Source organism: Aulostomus chinensis, chromosome 15 (assembly GCF_037954235.1).
Source record: "Aulostomus chinensis isolate RoL2024-O1b breed Wild chromosome 15, RoL_Achi_v1.0, whole genome shotgun sequence".
Taxonomy (NCBI): domain Eukaryota; kingdom Metazoa; phylum Chordata; class Actinopteri; order Syngnathiformes; family Aulostomidae; genus Aulostomus; species Aulostomus chinensis.
This window is the reverse complement of record NC_141334.1, coordinates 3,679,968-3,697,723: the sequence shown is the minus strand read 5'-3', so window position 1 is coordinate 3,697,723 and position 17,756 is coordinate 3,679,968. Positions and strand designations below refer to the sequence as shown.

General features: G+C 41.4%; 1 protein-coding gene across 3 annotated transcripts in view; it reads right to left on the bottom strand.

The window, feature by feature from the left end:
• Nucleotides 1–17,756, bottom strand: part of LOC147248352 (polypeptide N-acetylgalactosaminyltransferase 10-like) — a 60,129-nt gene that overhangs the window by 40,051 nt on the left and 2,322 nt on the right. For 2 of the 3 annotated variants that reach the window (XM_086226226.1, XM_086226228.1), the window contains exons 1-2: nucleotides 6,014–6,305; nucleotides 2,260–2,362 (exon numbers count right to left, since the gene is read on the bottom strand). In XM_086226226.1, the coding sequence (XP_086082352.1) occupies nucleotides 2,260–2,362; nucleotides 6,014–6,214 (304 nt within the window). In that variant the 5' untranslated portion in view covers nucleotides 6,215–6,305. Of the gene's footprint in view, nucleotides 1–2,259; nucleotides 2,363–6,013; nucleotides 6,306–17,756 lie in introns of those variants that run through there. The other variant, XM_086226227.1, reaches the window with a different exon arrangement.

Here is a 17,756-nt window from a genome sequence, read left to right as displayed (position 1 = left end):
TATTTAATGGACATGAAGTCTGAGGATGTGTTTTTACAGTTTTCATCACACTGGTGCCATTTGGCATCCTCCTCCTCAATCACTGTAACACCTGATATCTTAATTTACAAGGAAAAGAGGAAGAACCTCCTGGAATGTCACAGCCATCGTGGCACCGCAATACCCTCGCGCACCTCTTCCACGGCCCCGTATGAAACCTGCTCCAATTTTCAGCGACAGTGCACTTAAATCATTGGCATTTATAGACCTGTGGTATAATTCTTCTGTTACCTTGAGGGGGGAAGTTACGCAGTCCCGCTGCATGCTGGACTCTTCTTTTGAACCACACCAAGTACTGTTGCACTGTGCATGGGATTTATCCTTTTTTATCCTTACTGTGCACAAATGGAGAGGCAACAAAACTAAACAAAACAAAAACAATCACAAGGCTGTTCATTGTATTACATTTCGTGTGAACACACTGAAAGTGGAAATGGTGACTATAACGATTAACCTTCCTGCTGTTGGGTTATGAGGCCCTGTTCAGAGAATGAATTCGAGAAACTCTAGTAACATCCTGTATTTTGTTGAAAACATATATGCACATATATGTGATGTGGTGTATATTTTATTTCTCATTTTATTAGGTATGAGACTTATTTTATATATATATATATATATATATATATATATATATATATATATATATATATTTATATATATTTATATATATATATGTATATATAAATTAATAATATACACCACATCACATTCTGTCTTTTCTAAACAACTCCAGACTGACACTTGAGGGGTTGTTTGAGCATCATGTTATAAAGTTTTCCGGTTCGTCTACTACCTACTTCCCATTCAATTCTAGCTTCTCCACAGTGCAACAAATAAATATCTACACTACAATACACACATTCATATTCCCAGCGAGTATCAAGAAGATATTGTGTTCAAGTGCATCATAAGAAAACACTGAATTTTTTTTTTTTTTTTGTGGCTATTGATCTATAATGTGGAACACAATGGAAACGGAGACTTGGCTACAGTCAGAGGAAATAGGTTGGCGGCGGTGGTGGTGAGCTCGCTCCAGAAAGAATTTAGAAAAAGATGTTACACATTTCAGAGAGACATTTTGCTTTCCCCTTTAAGAATCTTTAAATTTTAATAAGCAGTGACATTTCAGAGGTGGGTCCAAAAGCAAACATTTTCTATCAGTTTAGTAAAGTCTCTTCCCTTTCTCTCTCTCTTTCTCTCTGTCCCTCTCTTTCCTTCTGTATATCTGTTTTCCTCATTATCTGTCTTTGTCTCTCTTCTCCTGCTCTCCTTCCCCCTCAACCGGTCAAAGCAGAAGGCCATCCCCACTGATCCTGGATCTGCTCCACATTCCTGTCTGTTAAAAGGAAGTTTTTTGTCTCTGCTGTCGCAGGATGTGCTTGCTGATGGCAAATTGTTGGGTGTAGATTCATTGAAGGAGTGTGGTACCGGACCTGCTCTACCTGAAAAATGTCATGAGATAACTTCTGTTGCGCTATACAAGTAAAACTGACTTGACTACAAGGTTTGACGGCAGTACTGCATGCATGAATGAGGTCATGTTTAGCAAAATGTCTCATCGGATTTAAAGGCACCGGGCCAGTCTGATCGTCAGGCACGGACTCAAATCTAGGAGACATTAATGACTTATATTTGGCATCACTTTTATCACTGTCAGCCTATATGAGAGGAAGGGACTTTCTGACATTTTCAACAGCTCTTTTCACTTTAGGCCAGGCTAATCAGCAATCATGCTTCAGGCCTTATGACGGAAGCACAGCTGTGGGAGAGAACTAGTAATTGTCGGCAAGACTACAGGGTGATTTTGGTCTCAGTCTGGTCCATTTTTCATGCCATAAATGAAGGAAATTCAGTTGTGTGTTTATGTACTACATCTGAAATTGAAGCCCTCGCTCGTTATCCACGAAACTATCTCTAAACACCATATAAAGGTATTTCAAATTGATTAAGTTTGCAATAGCAAGACCAAGGAGTTTACCAGAAGAGGCACAAGGGTAAATCAATGCTTATTGTAGAAGATTAACCATATTTAATTATGAACTCAGAACTGTATTCGCAGCATTGATTCGCCCTGCCTCTGAGGGAGACAACCTACTTGGAGGAAATTAGGAAAATAATAAAAGAGCTGAACTGCACTGCTGCAGTGTGTGTGTGGTTTTGTGTTGAAACAGAGGAGGAAAATTTCAGCGAACGGGTCCATGCAAGGTTTGGACCTACCAACACGAGCTGCATCTCTCTTCATTGCTTCATAGTCGTGCCAGTCTGTCCTCCTCACGCCATCCAGTCCCACCTGAGTGACCTTTCTCATCTGGTTCAACCCCTGCAAGAGAAATTGACAAAAGTTATTGGAGATTCCAAAACCCATGAATACCTTTCACTATTCATGCAGCTTGATTCTGAAAAATTCCCTTCTTGTACCTGTCTAAGAAATTCCAGGAATGGTTTGGCAAGTTCCTCTGTGGATGAACGTAATATGGCTTTTCCCAGTCATGCTCCTGCTTTCACTACCAACATAGCTTTCCCTGCATATTCCCTATCCAGATATATTCCAGAATCTTCCCATGGAAGAAAGTGTGTGAATGAGAGGGAGTGTTAACTATTACCCATGACTTCATGTTAGGTATGAACAGGAATATTCCCAAATGGAGCTGTTTATGTGAGTAGTCAGATTCAAAAGCCGAGCATGATGTTATTCCCCGTAACTCAAATGTATTGGGAACTATGGGTGAAAGAGGCTTCACTGGAACTAAGGAGGGCAATGGCGGTGGGGAATTCATAAAATTATACCCCATTTCCATTAATACAAGTCTTTTCTAGGAAAATGCTGGAACATTTCTAGAAAAGGCCTCATGTGTCAATAAGGTCTTTGGATGAGTACACCTGCTATGATAATAACAAATGTTATTCTGTAAAAAGATCCTGTTTTATAATGAAATACTTGCATATTTCATGATATAATGTATCAAACAGAAAACAGGGAAGAGACCATTTATGATGCTGTGTGTCTGTGTGCGTGTGTCTGTGTGTGTGTGTGAGAGAGAGAGAGAGAGAGAGAGAGAGAGAGAGAGAGAGAGAGAGAGAGAGAGAGAGAGAGAGAGAGAGAGAGAGAGAGAGAGAGAAACAGTCAATAAAACGCTTAAATTCTGGAGCTGGGGTTTCACTCAAAAAAGAGAAAAAGATGTATTAAACAAATACAGTTGTTGTAATTTTGACTTCACCGTCATCATATTTTCGTTGTACGCAGTACTGCTCATTCCCTTATCGTAGACATGTTGCTATGACATTTTTGTAGTCAGGAGTCGGCTGGTTAAATGCAGTCCAGGAAAATGAAGGATGCATAGGCACGCACGCGCACACACACACACACACACACGAATCCTCATCATCATGAGCTATTACTCTCTACTCAGGATGAAAAGTAACAAAAGCAGCCATTGATGAAATTCTCTCCACTTCAGAAATGACTTTCAGTGACTGGGGTTATTATTGGATCATAGCTCCATGGGAGGTTGCAATTAGTGAAATGTTGTTCCAACAAATCGCACGTCTCATAGTGTTGAACACTATTAACATGGCCCACACCACAGAACTGTCAAGCAAACCACTTTGGTGAGCAACAGGACTGTGTGTTCATTTGAGTGCAGCAGGCCCTCAGTAGCTCTTCTCTTTGTTTCTGCCTGACTGTTTGATACCAATGAGACGGCCGAGGAGGTTCGCATGACGGACGGTTTCCAGAATCCAATTGGATCTGGTATCCAGCAAGAAAAACCAAAGTTTTTTATCCCTCAGTTGATCTTTAGCTGAATGTCAATTTAATTCATGTAGCCAAAAAAAATCACAAGGAAAGTTATCTCATAATTTATCAAATGGAGCATGTTTAGAACTATATTTTTTAAACTGAGTTTGTTTAAAGACAATCCAACAGTTCCCCTCAAGCAAGCACATCTAACCACTGAATTAAAAATGCAGAAACACTGAGCAAACCAAGCTTCACCGCTGCTGGTGTTAAAAAAAAAAAAAAGATGGATCAAATTTATCTCTTTAATTTAATGACAAAAAATGAAAATGTAGTTGATATTTGCATGACTGATAAATGAACCGCTGAGTCAATCAATGTAAACGGCAGCTCCAGACACTTAAATATCTTCCACATGACACAAAACAAATAAAATTCCACACAAAAAAAAAAACACAAGCAAATTCCCAAGTGAAAGAGTCTGGAACTGACAAATGTAATACGGTTTTACTAAAACAATTATTCGCAATTAGCAACACAGACTGAAAGACTGTGATCAACGATGACATGACGCAAAAACTCTGGTAAGCGCTGGTATGCTGTCAATGGTTTACAAGAGTTTTCAGGATCCAGGATCCATGATTCAATCCAGCTCACCTCCAAAAGTTCATTCCATTTAATATTTCCCATCTTCCCCTTTAAATTTCATAAAAATCCGTCCTTTAATTTTTGAAGTGGCGTTCTAACAACAAAGCAACAGACATGGCGGCTTTACTAATGAGCTCTTCCTTAACACAGGCCTGTAGCTGCATGCTTGATGCAGCAGCTGACCTCGCAGGGCAGAGAGAAGTCACATTGACAGCTCTGACTGACAGAATGGATTCGATCCCCTGGCGTAGCCATTTGTTACACATCAATATTATTTCAGTTTAATTAATTGTGGAAAATCAGCATCCCGGTTGTTCAGTTGCACCTCTTTTTGAAATAATTAGAAGCTAATTGTTGTGATTGATGTTTTTAGTTATGTGGTCAATTATGAATGATTTTCGTGATGAAGTCACTCAACCAGAGCAGCATGAGTATTATTTTGCAAGATAAGAAGAAGGATAGAGAGCATTGCAAAGCCTCCACAGGCCATAACTTCATAAAACCATTTTTGCAAAGGCTTCAGATGTAAATATAATTTTTTTTTCCTCTGCCAAAGAATTACACAAAAACACACCATTGATCAATCACATTTATCAAAGTGTCGTACTCGTATTGCCAACTTGAATCCCTCTGTTCTCCTTTTTGCTTCCTGTCTTCTCTCGTCTTGTCATATACAGCATAAAGAAGTGACATATAACAAGAGTCCATGTGTGCATTTCTAACTGAGAGGAAGTGACGCTGTGCAGCCGTGTTTTCTTTTGATTAAAATTTCAGCACACGTCACCCTGATATTCCACCAGTGCGTTTCTACCCTAACAAGACATGAAGAAAGAAAAACTTCTCACTATCTGAGCCTCTGTGAGGAATTTAAGTGTAATTTTCTATGTAAATGTTACTTTTTTGTGTGCTGAGGCATGTGTGTGTGTGGGGGGGGTTGCAGAAAATATTTAGGTGAGAAACAGATTGCAATAAGAAGAATGGAGGATATGTGAGAAGAAAAAGATGTGCACAGATACTGAGCATGTTTTTCCTGCTAGCTCCATCTGCTCTCTCGCTCTCTCTCTCTCTTGTCTCTCTCAGTGTCAATCCCCAACACACACACACACACACACGCGCGCGCGCACACACACACACACACACACACACAGAGGGCCGCCATGGGACTGTAACTAACAGAAAAACTGTCGTAACCACTCAACACTAATATGCAGGAAATGGAAGTGGACACCACATTAATTCAGAATATTTTAGTGGAACATCCATTTCCTTCCCACCATAGCAGACTATTCATTTCTATTCAATTCAATTGAATTCAGTTCAATTCAGCTTGAATTAGCTGTCATTTTACATTATATCAGTGCACGGCGAAAACCTTTCTGCATCATGGAGTCGGCAAATAACAAGGAAACACAGTACAATGCAACATTAAAAAAATGGTTAAATATTAACAGTGTGAAAAACAATTTGCCTTCTGAATACACACTTGAGTTACACAGTGGTGTTTTACATTTATCTCCCTTTAACTGTGGTGTCAGTCAATGATATCAGAGTGCCAAGGATGCATGTTTACTCCCACACTGAGCTTACCAGGCAAGCGTCAAGTGGCTGCTTAAGAGGATCCATCCGATTTTTTTCATCGTCTAACACAGTGGTTCTCAAACTTTTTCTGTCATTCCCCCCTTTGGAGGAAGAAAAATTTTCATTTCCCCCACGCCAAATTTTTTTGACAAAATATAAAAAAAATAGGCCATGTTTAAACTTAATTGACCTATTGAAAATTACAAACATTCCTTTAGTTTTTCAGAACTAGAAAGAATGAAATAAAATGTGTTTCATCCCTGTCAAATATCTCTCCATTTTAAAAACAGACCTGACAACAGTTGCAATGAAAGAGGTTTAACGCGCGCTTTAGTTCCGCCGCGAAAAAATTCCGACGTCCAAACATTAGTTCCCCCCTTCCCCTTTTCCCCCCCGGTGAGGGGGGGAACTAATGTTTGGACGTCGGAATTTTTTTCGCGGCGGAACCATAAACAAAGCGAAAGGTGAGGGGAAACTAATGTTTGGACGTCAGAATTTTTTTCGCGGTGGAACGATGAACAGAGCGAAAGGTGAGTGGGGAAATAATGTTTGGACGTCGGGTGACTCGCGCCCCCCCTGGGACGCCTCCGCGCCACACACTTTGAGAAACGCTGCTCTAGTAACATAGCGGAGATAAACAATGTAAAAGTACACAAAACTACAAAATCAATGCAGAACAAAAAAAATGGCAAAAAACTTAAATGTTTTCAATGTACATTTGTGCCAAATTTGACAAAGTGCCTTCAAGGACAATTGCAAAAAACACAGAACAAATATGATGGCAACACTGAAGAAACACCAACTGCACATAATTCAGGGAAGTTTGGCTCGTTGACCAGAGTGGATGATGTCAGCTCCATCACGCCAACAGTGATGAGTATTTGGTCAGATAGCTTTGGCCATAGTCAATGGACCTTGTATGGGTCTCACCTTGAGTCACCTGCCACCATGAAAATGTTTGTTAGTTGAGTCTGACTTGCACTCAATTCATTCAACTATTTATAGTAACTCAAAGGGCCATGGAGGTTGGATGGAAGGATAAAGACCTGCGGTGCCCGTTGAAGACCCGTGCAGGAATTCATTCAAGGAATCTCAAATGAGAGCCAGCCGCATGCACGAGTTTTTGGAGCTGATGGAAGTGTTCCAACAACAGCTTTAAAGATGGATAAAGAGCAACAATTCTCAGTGCACAATGGTGAGTACCGTAACTCTGGCCAGTGATGAGAGACGAGGGGATTAAGAGTTGTAGGAGCAGCACTTCTATAATTAATGATACTTTTTTAACAGCTGGGTGTGTTAATAATAAATGCAGGTGGCCAGAATGTGCACTCTTAATATTGAGGTGACATTCGCGTGAGCCACTGTTTAATCAGGTGAGGGTGAGGAGGTACGGAGCAGGAAACTTGCTCTCCAATTTCTACTTTGATTTTTGTTGGCTTTTCTATTTCTTTGTTCGGGTTTAAGGACAAGTAAATCAGATGGTCGATGTGTCAATTTCAGCAGTAAACATTTCAACGACACATCATTTAGTCTCACAGCTCTTCACCCGCTGCTAGCTTGCTAAACAAAGTCCTCCAGTGTTGCCTGACGCTTTCTCATCTACTCTCACACTTGAAAAAAGATCCATTTCAAATGACAAGGCCAAAGAGGGGGCTTCAAATAAAGTGTGACTACTGTGGGCTTGTGTATTAACCACACCACCGATACCCTCTTTCACTCTTAATGGAGATAAAAGAAAGAAAAAACTGTACCTGAATCTGTTTTCCCTGTCTCACTGACGTGTTCTCTGATGCTGCTGTCCTAATGACCAACATCGGGAGGAGGAGGCTCCACCCTGCCACAGGCAGATCTCAGCCCTGAGCACTTTAATGCTCCATCAATATTCAAGGTGAAGCACAAACAAGCTAATAGGGCATCAGAGGAGCTACAACCGTACAGTCAGTCATTAATTACAAAACATTGTGTCTGATAAGTGACGGGCCACAATGGGAGGGAGCGAGAGAGGGAGGGAGAGAGAGAGAGAGAGAGAATGAGAGAGAGAGACAAAGACGCAAATTTCACCTGCATGACTGATCGACTATTAACTTCCACGAAGCCTTTTAATGTTTCATTCATCTGTGCAGCTAATGGTTTCTGCTTATAAAGTATCTGTCTCTGTATTGGGAAAACATTATGAATGAACCCCTCATTGACAGCGTAGTATGGATGTGTGTGTGTGTGTGTGTGTGTGTGTGTGTGTGTGTGTGTGTGTGTGTGTGTGTGTGTGTCTGTCAGTGTTAAAAAATGAAAGTGACAGATTGCCAGGGAATAGGCAATACTGAAATGGAGACAAAGTTAAAGGGTTGTATTTTCACAACACAATTGACAGTTTGCTAAAGATTGCAGGTACGCCAGGCCTGTCAAGCTTTGTATTTCTGCATGTGGAGAAGTGGTGCACATGTGGCAGTTTCTAGAGCAAACCTCAACGTGTACAGAGTTTAAATAGATGTTTGTATGTTTTTCAGTCCTTGCAAAACTCAAAGTAAAAGAAAAAAATGCATAAATGTAAAGAATGTGTATTTATAGTGTATGTGCTCCATATGTTAACATGACCAACTAAAGTCCTTCCAGTAGCAAACACAGCTATATAGGAATATATGCTTGTCATTTAGCAACTATTTCAGTTAGTACTCAGTCTCTCCCGCTTTCTGCCGCTGCTTTCAAAGTCGCCCTTGCATTTTGAAGCAACGACAAACTTCTTACGGAAAATAACCTGTTTAACAAAGATTTGATTGGGCAATGAGGCAGAGACCACTTAGAAACCTGTTCAGGTGTCTAGGTTGAAAGTTATGTTTTAAAAATTCCCATTGGAACAGGAAAGTTTTTGCAGGTTTTGCAAAGGTGTCCTCGCTGCACCCTGAGCTTCATGTCGCCATGCATACACAAAAGACATTCTATGACAGTTTCGAGTAGTTTGTGATGCAAACATACAGAATGTGTCTCTCTAAGATGGATAAATTGACGGAGTGATAGTCGATCAGCAGGATATGAGAGATGGATTGCATGGCGCCTTCTCAACTTTGTTCTATTCCAGAGGCATTAAACCTTGTGACTAAGGTTCAACACTCACTCTTCTATAGATGACATATCTGCTATCTCCCTGGTTTCTGGCTTCTCCTGTGTATGTCTCACACGTAGCACCTGAGCAGACTTGGAAAAGGTCTTCAGCGCTGCAAAAACTAACAAAAACTTCACCACAATGGATGGAAATGCCACGCTAACCTCTGAGGCGTCACCTTTTCTGCAGTCACTTAATTCAGCATGCTAGCAGCAACTTTACCAGTCACTGAATGTATTATGAAACAAAGGAGACACATTTCTCAGAAGGAATATGAGACGGCAATATCAAAACAAAATGCCAATGACCTCTGAGGTCTCTAAACTTCCAGGTAAAGCACTGTGAAAGCCTGGAGAAACTGAGTTAAACGTAAAGGGATGCATTTCTAATCACATAAGATCGTTATCGAATCCAAATTCTCTCAGTTTGCAGGTATTGCATCTGCTTTGTTTCTACGTATCTGATTGTAATGCAGGCTGGTGAGCTGTGTAACTTTTACTCACAGCTGTTGTAGTCTACATCATCCAGACACACAGTTCGGTTTTTGAGGAGGTTCACATCAGGCTATGCAGTTACAGGTATGCCAGAAAAGCCTTTATACTGAGTCTGCATATGAGTACTGTATGTATGATACATATCAACAAAACACTGAACATGCATCTGAAATGGTCGGTTTTCAGACTAAATCAAAACTGATTAATACAAGACAATCGAACCATGCAGGTTCTAGAGAATCGTCTCTGGATGCTGGCCCTTTTGGCTGAGTATGTGGCCGAAGCTTTGGCAGAACTGAGTGATGAGGAGGATCTCACATAAAAAGAGATAAGGAAGAAACTCTTCTCCAGAGCCTGTCACAACAATTGTGCAACAGGGTGACACAAGCTCAGGAGGTGCCGGAGTGTCAAAGCCCATAGAAATGTTTGAAATTCAGAGAGACAGACCTCCAGCCTGCCTCCCTCACTTCTGAGTTGAAAGTTTAATGTTTGGCTGCTCGCCTCACCATAGATTAGAATGCGTTACTGTATGAGAACTATTCCTCAGACTGGCGATCTGACTGCCAAGTCAACAATTTACAAGTAATGACAAGAGTGTTTCTTGGAAGAAAGAGCTCATTACTACACTGAATTTATGTTTTCATTTATGAAATAGCAGCAACACGGTATCTGCTACAGTGAGGGCTACTGCTGTCTCAGCCCCCAGGGATTTGTCTAGAAAATAAGCTTTTGTCTGAGCTGCTTGAATTTACACGCACAGTTCTCTTTTATGGGTCAGGCATACCATTCATTTCACGGATTTCATGGAATCCCAGAAATGCATCGCCGTCACTTTGGTGAGCCCGATGTTTCATCTTGTGCTACCAACAGGTTGAAATTTCCAATTGTCTGAGCCTTCAGGTCATGACAAATAGCAGACACTCTCATGGAGGTGCGGCATCTTTTTTTAGAACAATTTTCATTCGCTAGAACGGGAAAGTAAAAAATCCCATGCTCTGAATAGACAATGCACAGCCATTAACAGTCTTTCTCATCTGCTGTATGTTTAATTAAATATCCTTTGTGCATATTTAATTAAATATCTTACATCTATTGGTATCATGCAGGGCTGTGCAATAAAACTGATACAGAGATAAATCATCACCCAAGGAATGTGAATGAAATATAGCAACCGTGTTTCCTGTTGGACAGTTGGTGAATGTCCATGGCAGCTACGAAATAAACAAAAACACAAATAAATACATTGCAGGGTGGAGTGGGATGAGGATAATATATAAATATCCCAGCCCATAGTATCACATCACGACATATAATGACAAAATTGTATTGCAACCCATGTATCCTGTAATGTATCATATCCGAGGTCCTTGCTAATACTCAGCCCTTATCATGCAGTATTTTCAGTCGTATCACAGTCTTAGTTTTCCTGATGTTTCCACATCCATCCAAACATCTCATGTGTGTCTTTTGTTCCCCCAAGATGATCATCTACTGTCCTGAGCTCTTAAGGTTCATGCATGGTTCACACAACTGACTAGAACAAAATTACTTTTCCACTGTATCATCCAGTTCAAGACATAAACTGCAAGTACTGCGTCACGATTACGTGAGCCTGTCACATTGACCTTGACTTTTGACCACCAAAATGTTTTCAGGTCATCCTCAAGTCCCAGTTCATTTTCTCTATTTGGTTATGGCCCATTTCTGTGTCTCTATCATCAATTTTACATCGGAGTTCTGACAAGGTTGTAACAGCAATCAAGAAACAATACGTTTGCTGGTTTTTCATATTTCCAGCACCCACTTGTGGACAAAATGTGGTTTGCTCTGTTTCAGCTGCTATGTCCTGAACAAAGAAGAGCAGACACAGAAAAAGAGAACTACTTCATTTGGTGCGGAGGAAAAGCTGGTATTAGCAGCAGAGCAGCGACTCTGATAACACGGGGGCAGACCACTCATCCTCTGAGGAGGACGAATCTGACCACATTGGGTCAATACTTCCCTTTCCAGCTTCCCTTCCTCCCGCTGAGAGCTGACAGTAGCGCTGAGAAAAAATGGAAGCTTTTCTCCTCTTTTTTTTTTTTCCCTTTCCCCTCCTCGAGTGTTAGATCACAGACAGATGCATTTCCACCCCCAGAGATACAATTACCTGTCTTCCACCTCACCCCTCTGCTCCTCCACCTTCAGCCACTTCACAGACAAGTCAATCTCTGCTGGAGGCTCCAGCTTCCAGTTTCCATTTTACTTTTCTCCCACACCCTGTGTTTTCCATTGTGATTCTAGGATTTGCGCACATTTTGTCACCAGAAGGAGCGTGCAACCATGCGGTGGATTGATGACATTTCCAAATCATACAGAACATCATACACCAAGAGTTTTGTGTTGTGACTAGTTTAAGAAGCCAAATGTTGACCAACAGCGGTAGCTATTCCACTATTGAGAAAGGGAGATGAGAGGCGAGGTTTCACTCTCACAATCTTCCACACAAGCAGCAAAGCGGCTCCAATGAAACACCCTCTGTGGCCAAAAAATCCTGTTGCAATTCACGTGCAAGTCTGTCTGACTCCCTACTAAGAGAAATGCATCAAGGTCGCTGCGCAGTCTATTATCTCCCACTCTGAGACATTATCCAGCATCCCACTGAGACAGAGAGAGCCGGCAGACGACCAGAGAGATGCCAGGACTTTTAACCACCTGCAGTCTGTCTGCTGAGATATTGATGCACTGATACAAACATTGGCCTTACAAAATGTTTAGAGATCCTGCTGCGTCTCTGATGTGACTAGAGAAGGAGAATCCATATGAGGGATTCTACCATTTTTTGTAGAGGTTAAAGATGTGAGGTTGGGTGACACTGAAGTGAAGAAACAGATGCATTTATGCAGGTTTCCTTTTTTTTTGCCCTATATACAGAGAAAAGGCAGCTTTGTAATTTGGTTGGCCTTAATGTTGCCAGATGTACAATTGCAAGGTAGTTAGCCTGTATGTGATGCATGATCAATAGTGCAAAAAGCCTAATGCACAATCATTTGCAGTAGTGGGTGGGGGTCTAATTATATAAAGTCTCCGTGGTCAGCCAAACAAACAAGGCTCTGCTTCTTCATTTTCTTCACGTCCGTTTATGTCGGTCAGCATCCAGCTAATTGGTGCAGCATCGCCACCCTCTGATAACACAGACCCACTCCTTTAAAGCCATTCATATGTTCCAACTCAAAATACTCAGTGTAAGGTGGTGTAAGGAAATGGGGATCAAAAAGAGAGACTGTGCAAACTCACCGACCCCACAGAGGCTCTGCTCCTACACCTGGAACAGTCGGCCACCTTGGAGTCCACCTCTTGCAAAGTGCTGACCTGGCGCAACAACATGGTAGTATGCAGGTCCACAAAGAGCTCTCTCAGTTTTGTTTGGAAGAGCTGGACTCACCTGCACAGAACTCTGACCTCAAAACTACAGAATACCTTTGGCTAAACAAAAGTCAATCCCCTCATTTGGGTTTCAAAAGCTCTCGGCAGTAGAGACTCACACAGGTACAATATTAAAGCAACATATTCTCTCTCTCTCTCTCTCTCTCTCTACCACACTTCTGTTTCCATTTTTCAGGCTTTGTGGCTGCACAGATCAGCATCCAAATACACACCTAGTTTTCAAAACAAAGCTAATGGAGGAAAAATTCCTGGTGAGACGAGGCTGGAACACACTAAAGAGGGCACAACTGTGCACATAGCCCCCTTACAGCAGTCCCGCTATCACCTGTGAACAGTTGTCAGCATCCCAAACAGCTTAAAGGTGTTGGAAGCCTTGAAACAAGAAGATAGCTGAATTTTACCTCGTATCACTGCAACTGAAACCCTTTAACATGTACGCATGCATTACTGCTCGCAGAAAGCTAGTTTGTTTCGTTTTGAAATGTTTATTAAGAATTTGACCTGGCTGGCTGGGAGGTTTAACACTTAGCTTTTTAATAACCCTAACACCCAATGATCAGTGTGGTGGTTTCCTCAGTCGGAACTATTTTCATCTCCAATTTATGGAAGGAGCAAGATGCACTACGGCGTGTTTTTAGCTATAAGCATGGAATGATGGACCTGCTGTGGGGGCTTCATTTGCACTGCTGGGATCACAGCCTCGACCGGCTCCAGTCCAAACCCATCTAAGCTGTTTAAATAAGCTCCTTATTATCATGTCTGAGGGAGAGGAAGGCAGGCAGGGGAATAACAGCACAGAAATACTGTATGCTGGGGTACTTCCAGCTCAAAGAGCAGTTCCTTGTCCCGTCTCAGCCAGAGGCAAAGCTGACAGGCACTGCTGTTACCCTCCACCCCCCAACCCCCCACCAACTCCCTTCTCTGCAGAAACTTCCTCTACAAACCTTCAGTAATACACTAACCTCAGATGAAGCTAAGGAAAGAAGCCCAGTTGCCAGAGCAAAATTCAGCAAACCACTGATACGTATAATCATAAGAATTTCTGAATCAAAAAAACAGTCTCATTTCAACATTTCTGACAAGACCGAAGTTGGTAAGATGATGGAAAAACTATATAGCAAAGGGCAACTATTTAAGTCACATAGCTGCAAGTCTCTCAACTTAAACTGATGATGTCACAATATTTTCCCAAACCTCACCAAGTGTTTTTGTGCTATTCCATCTAATACGTGAGTTTAGGAATACACTAATGCCTCTCTGTCTGTTAAAAGGAGGCCCTTGGATTGGCAAGAAGGTGAATTATGCATTAAGGAGGAGTTTGACCAGAAGGATTTCTAGCAAAAAGCCTCTTTTGACTCATTCTGTCAGAAAGAGGTCAGGTTTAGGAAAATGTTGTGGTTCAGATTAAAGTAAAACCTTCCACCCCGTTTAAATCCTTCCAGGAAAACTTCCCTCTCGTGCGTGAATTATCACCCAGTTCTTCGTAGTGCTCTGAAAAGTTCCCCAACCAATACGACCGTATTCGCTGCTTGTTCTGACTACCTGATGGAACCAAATGCATTTTTTCAATCAATGTTACAAAAATAATTTAAAACTATGGTTGAGGTGTGAGAAGGTTATGCAAAGGCTTCATTAACAGCTCGGTTCACTGCTTCCAGTGGCAGGAAATTATTGTAGGTTTCAATTATTGTTTACCACACCAATTAAAAATGCACTGCTGGACCGATCGGACTGCTCTCCTTCCCTTTTGTTCTGCTTTTAAAGCTACAAATGAAAATGGCTCACATGACTGGTAGCAAGTGGAGCAGCCCTACGGTCCTCTCTGCCCCTCTGTGAGAATGAATATCTCTGTCAGCAGACTTTAGACTACAGATGAGTGCCTTGTCACTCCGTGTTGTTTCTGAGCTCGGTTCTGTTCAACATGGGGCCTCCTGAAGGACTTAAAATGCCTCACATCATCATCTAACTAGCTCACATGTTCTTCCTCCAAGCATCCCGCTGCATCCTGATCTAAAACAGGCTGTCCTGCTCTACTAGGCCAGAGTAAGGTTTGGTTTTTCTGAGCCAAGTCACTCCTTATCTTTGCGGCAGTTTTCAATGCTCAGTTTGGTTAAGAGGAGCAAATATATTGCATGAGCAACTGTCACTGTGCTGCTAGAGGACATTTAGCCACTTGGTGTACAGCCATCTCGGCTAGGGCCATCCTGTTATTAACTCAGACAGGGCCGTTTTGCTGCTTCATTATTCAATTTCTCTGCAATTTTTTTTTTTTTAAAGAAGAAAACATTCTATTATGAGAACATTCCAATATGTAAAAACACCTGGGACCAGATGGAAAGCCCTAAAACTGCACAACAGCAGAAGACATGATTTTTTATTTTTTTTTAACATTCATAATGCTGTGCACTTCCATGGCCAACTTCTACAAAATCCCATTCATTGTGAGTTCGCTTTCACATTCACGAGCCTGATTCCTCCCACTCTGAACTTTAATCATGAATGGATGTTGATACTCCATTAATGAAACATTTAAATGTAAAACACTGTTTGCGCGACAAGTCATTAGACACGCCGATGAAAACAGCAAACAAGAAGCGCGGTTTCACTCAATGTGAAATTGAAACACTCGTCAGAGAAGTGGAGAGGAGGAAATGTGTTTGGTGGATTCAGCTTTATGTTCAGAGTGAAGGACGGTGGCAAAGGTAAGTAAGAGATAAACGTGCATCTATGTAGCCCCGAGACGATGCGCTTATCTCACATTTTCTTGCCATTACACATCCATTTTTTGATACGAGACCATTTGAGCAAGTTGTATGGCACTGAATCCTTTTAAAATAACAATTGCTCACAAACGTGAGCCTTTACATAATTGTCCTTTACATAAACCCAAAACTTAAAACAGGCTTTGCAAATCTCTTACCTGCATCCCAAAGCGGTGAATTAAAAAAAAAAAAAAACACTTCATTGTGAATGAATGGTCGATGAGTCGATGGAGGGATGGTGCTGTCAGCGCAGCCGAAGCTTGGTGTATTTTAACGCTGCTGATAGCTGTTGAGCTGCCCTTTAGCAAGGCACTTATGAGACATTTCCTGCTGTTAAAACGTTAGAGGACAAGCTGGATGTGAAAAAGTAAAACCAAATACATGTAAATGAGGACAGTGCTGAAGAAACCCCCCGTTGCCCTCCTCCCTGGGTAGCAATATTTATGAATGTTGTTCATTTATATTCTGTTTTATCTACTGTAGCGAGTAGATTGTGTATGAATGAGAGTGCAGCTCATTCTGTTTGTATTTAATCCACCCCGATCTTATTCTAATGCTTTAAGCACTTTGTCGTCTTCAAGTGAAGCAGACAGAAACCAACAAGGAGAAGAAAATATCCACTACAAATGTCTCTAACAAGACTTATGTGGGAAAAGGCTGAATGGGATTAGGGTATTGATTTTTAGCTACTCCAGTGAAGCCGTAACAGCCCACAGGGAGCACTGAAACACCGAACACAGACACACATATTGGTACTTCCTTTCTCGTCATTTGTCCTTTGTTACATTTGTCTTTAAAAGTTTACAAGAAGGTTACAGATCAAGATGAATGCTTGACGCAATGAGAACAAGAGCGCTGCAGCTTTGCTTTCATGCTCTGGCATGTTAGCGCAACACCCAACCAGAATGAGCTTGACAGAGGCACCGTGTGTAATCCAGAGGAGGTCGATTTAGATCATTGTCTCTTGATGCACTGTTTCTGTCACTGAATGAAGCGATGCAGTGGTGACAGAGTCTGCAGCCTTAACGTGCAGTGCTATGATCTGTGTGGCAGTAGTGGCATTCAAATTAGCTTTTTTTTTTTTTTTTTTTTTTTACAGTCATTTTCTGAATCCATTTTTATTATCTTGATGAATCAAGATAACATTTATATGTTACATAGATTGTGTGAGCTGCAGTCTGGAGATATCTCTCTGTCGGGAAGCCAACCAGATATACCTGGTGGCTGCCAGGGCTACAGGATCTGCTGAACACTGCAAGTGGTGAAAAAACACCCTCATGTGGCATGAATGTGTACTACAGGTAAACATCTGGAGGAACTTCTGTAAAATTATTGGGCGACCTACATAAAATCTTCTGCAAACCACATGGATCCTGACCTGGTGTCTGGGAAAGGCAGATGTGGATCATTCTGGTTTGGTTTTGTTTTTCTGTGCTTTTTTTAGTTTGATCTTTTTTTCTCTTTTTTTTTGTAGACAGTTGATCAGTTCTGAAATGTTGCAGGATGCAATCGAGCAAAAACGAGGAGCAGAGCATTATGACGGGAAAACGTCAGTTACCTCCTACAATAGTTTGTCTGGATGCCCCCAGAGTTCTGGCATCTGAGGTAATAAACCATCTCTGTTACCACCAGCGACCACAGCTGTCCCCGAATCAAGCAGGGCTGCGCGTTCACGCCATCGCGGTTCTCCCATCTGTCAAAGATCTATCAAAGTCAACATGTTTCACTTCCTTCTGGAGTTGGGAATCTTTGAGAGACCATCAGAAACGCTTTTTTTTTTTTTTCTTAAATGGTTAGAATGAGCTCACCACACATGCAAAGATGTTACCAAATGAGGACCACAGTTCAGGAGTCAGGACAAACTGGAAGAATGAAATGATGAGATTAGCCATTATTTTTGCGAAAACCTTAAATTCGTTCTGCATCTCAAAGCCTCCAATCATTTCGACTGCGACGGATTTAAACATTTACAA